This window comes from Aplysia californica, unplaced genomic scaffold (genome assembly GCF_000002075.1).
Source record: "Aplysia californica isolate F4 #8 unplaced genomic scaffold, AplCal3.0 scaffold00108, whole genome shotgun sequence".
NCBI lineage: Eukaryota > Metazoa > Mollusca > Gastropoda > Aplysiida > Aplysiidae > Aplysia > Aplysia californica.
This window is the reverse complement of record NW_004797378.1, coordinates 1320245-1322159: the sequence shown is the minus strand read 5'-3', so window position 1 is coordinate 1322159 and position 1915 is coordinate 1320245. Positions and strand designations below refer to the sequence as shown.

General features: G+C 55.2%; 1 protein-coding gene across 1 annotated transcript in view; it reads left to right on the top strand.

Moving 5' to 3' along the window:
* Positions 1–738: 738 nt before the first annotated feature.
* LOC100533419 (guanine nucleotide-binding protein G(o) alpha subunit) overlaps positions 739–1915 on the top strand; it is a gene marked incomplete in the record, with an annotated part of 67093 nt that continues 65916 nt past the window's right edge. Inside the window, 1 exon segment of the mRNA NM_001204703.1 lies at positions 739–867. Within this exon segment, the coding sequence (NP_001191632.1) occupies positions 739–867 (129 nt within the window).

Below are 1915 nucleotides of genomic sequence, written 5' to 3'. Positions count from 1 at the left end.
GGCTCAGTCGATTTCATGCTAGCGGTAGGCCTAGTAGTGAGCAGATTCTTGTTTCGATTCGAGAGGTTATCGTTGGTTCTGTTTCCTACTGGTTCACGTACTCTCCTAGCGGCACGAGGTTTTTGATTGACCTCAGGTTTAGCATTGTATGCGGGGTGTAGGGGATTATCGTTGTTCCTTCCGAAAGATGGCTCCGGTTCGTTGTAGCTTGCAGATCTCATGAGAAACGCGTCCGCCCGTGTGTTTGTTGTGGAATCGAGTAGTGAGCAGCGACAGTCGACTCTCTCCCCCGACAGCAGCCCGGATTTTGTGTGTTATCTCCACTGCCGTTTGCTTCCCAAGACGCTGGTGGAGTTTCATCGAGTGGAGGCCCAGAGCACTGCGACATCTCGCGGAATCTCACACTGGCCGAGAGCTTGCTTTTTATGCAGGACAAGAGGCCGACATATTTAGCAGGTCTGAATCTGTTCGGGCGGCGGCCGGGTTCTTCATGTACCGGTCTCAGAAGTGGCTGTGAAATTTTCATCATTCGTGGATTTTTTTCATTGTGATCGGATTTCGGGTGTTTCCTATTCATCGGGGCATTTCGGGTTGGTCTTTCTTCTGTGTTTGGCCACGCTCCCATCAGCTGGCGTGGTACCCGTAACCACGGCGTTAGCGGAGTGGCGAGAAGACATCGAGTAGGGCAGTTGCGTGTTGCCGGTCGTTTGGGAGGTCAGGGAACTCGCAAACGGAGCCATGGGGTGTGCACTCAGCGCAGAGGAGCGGGCTGCTATGGAAAGGAGCAAAGCCATCGAGAAAAACTTGAAGGAAGATGGCATACAGGCAGCCAAGGATATAAAACTTCTACTGTTAGGTAAGTGTGAAATACTGCCCCTCCCCCACTTCCCCTCCCCCATGCGCAGTGGTGAGCACAACACTCCTGCCTCACAGTGCTCCCGTTCCCTCGCTATCGCATCACTTTCTCTCGCTATCGCTCTTTCCCCACCGCTGCTCATCAGCACCCCGTCCCCCTGTTGTGCTAGGGTGATAAACAAGGCGGCTCCGGGAGAGATGAGCCTTTCGGTTAAAACTGAACCCAAAATATGAAGCTGAGACCTCGCTCAATAGTCTATTAAAACCACGCCAGCGTCGGGAATGACGTGTGTATATGTATATGTGTGTATGTGTATGTGTGTGTGTGTGTGTTTGTGTGCGTGTGTCTGTGTGTGTGCGTGTGCGTGCGCGCGCGCGCGTGCGTGGTAAGGGATTGTGTCGAGGTTGTTGAGCCGTCAGCTGTGTCGGAGGACTGCAGTCCAGCAGCACGGTATAGCGCACAGCCGCCGCCAGCATCAGCGCCGTAGAGCCAGTGTACAACAACCAGGCGGGGCATGCACCGAGGCTTTAGTTTAGCCAAGCTGGACAAAAAAATCGATGGGCCAGATCGATTATCCCCGTGGTTGTGTGTGTGTGCTCGTGTGCGCGTGTGAGCGCGTCGGCAGAGAGCGGGTGTGCTGCTCATGGGCTATGGCCTCAGACTGCCGTGCCTGGATCAACCAACCTCCCCGCTCTCCCCTTCCTTGCCCTCCCCTCCCTCGCACATCAACCTCCCGCTCTCCCCCTCCTTGCCCTCCCCTCCCTCTCACGCCAACCTCCCGCTCTTCCCCTCCCAGCTTTCCCCTCCCTCGCATAACAACCTCCTTGCCCTCCCCTCCCTCTTACATCAACCTCGCGACTCTCACCTCCTTTCTCTCCCCTCCCTCTCATACCAATATACTCTATTCTCCCCTCCCAGCTCAACCCCACCTCTTTTCCTCCACCCTCACTATCTTCTCTTCTCTCCACCCCTGAGTTTTGGCCCAGTCACTCCTCCTCCTCAATGTCTCTAACACAGTTTATTCTCGGCTCTTCTCCCCCTTCCCCCTTCCCCCTCACC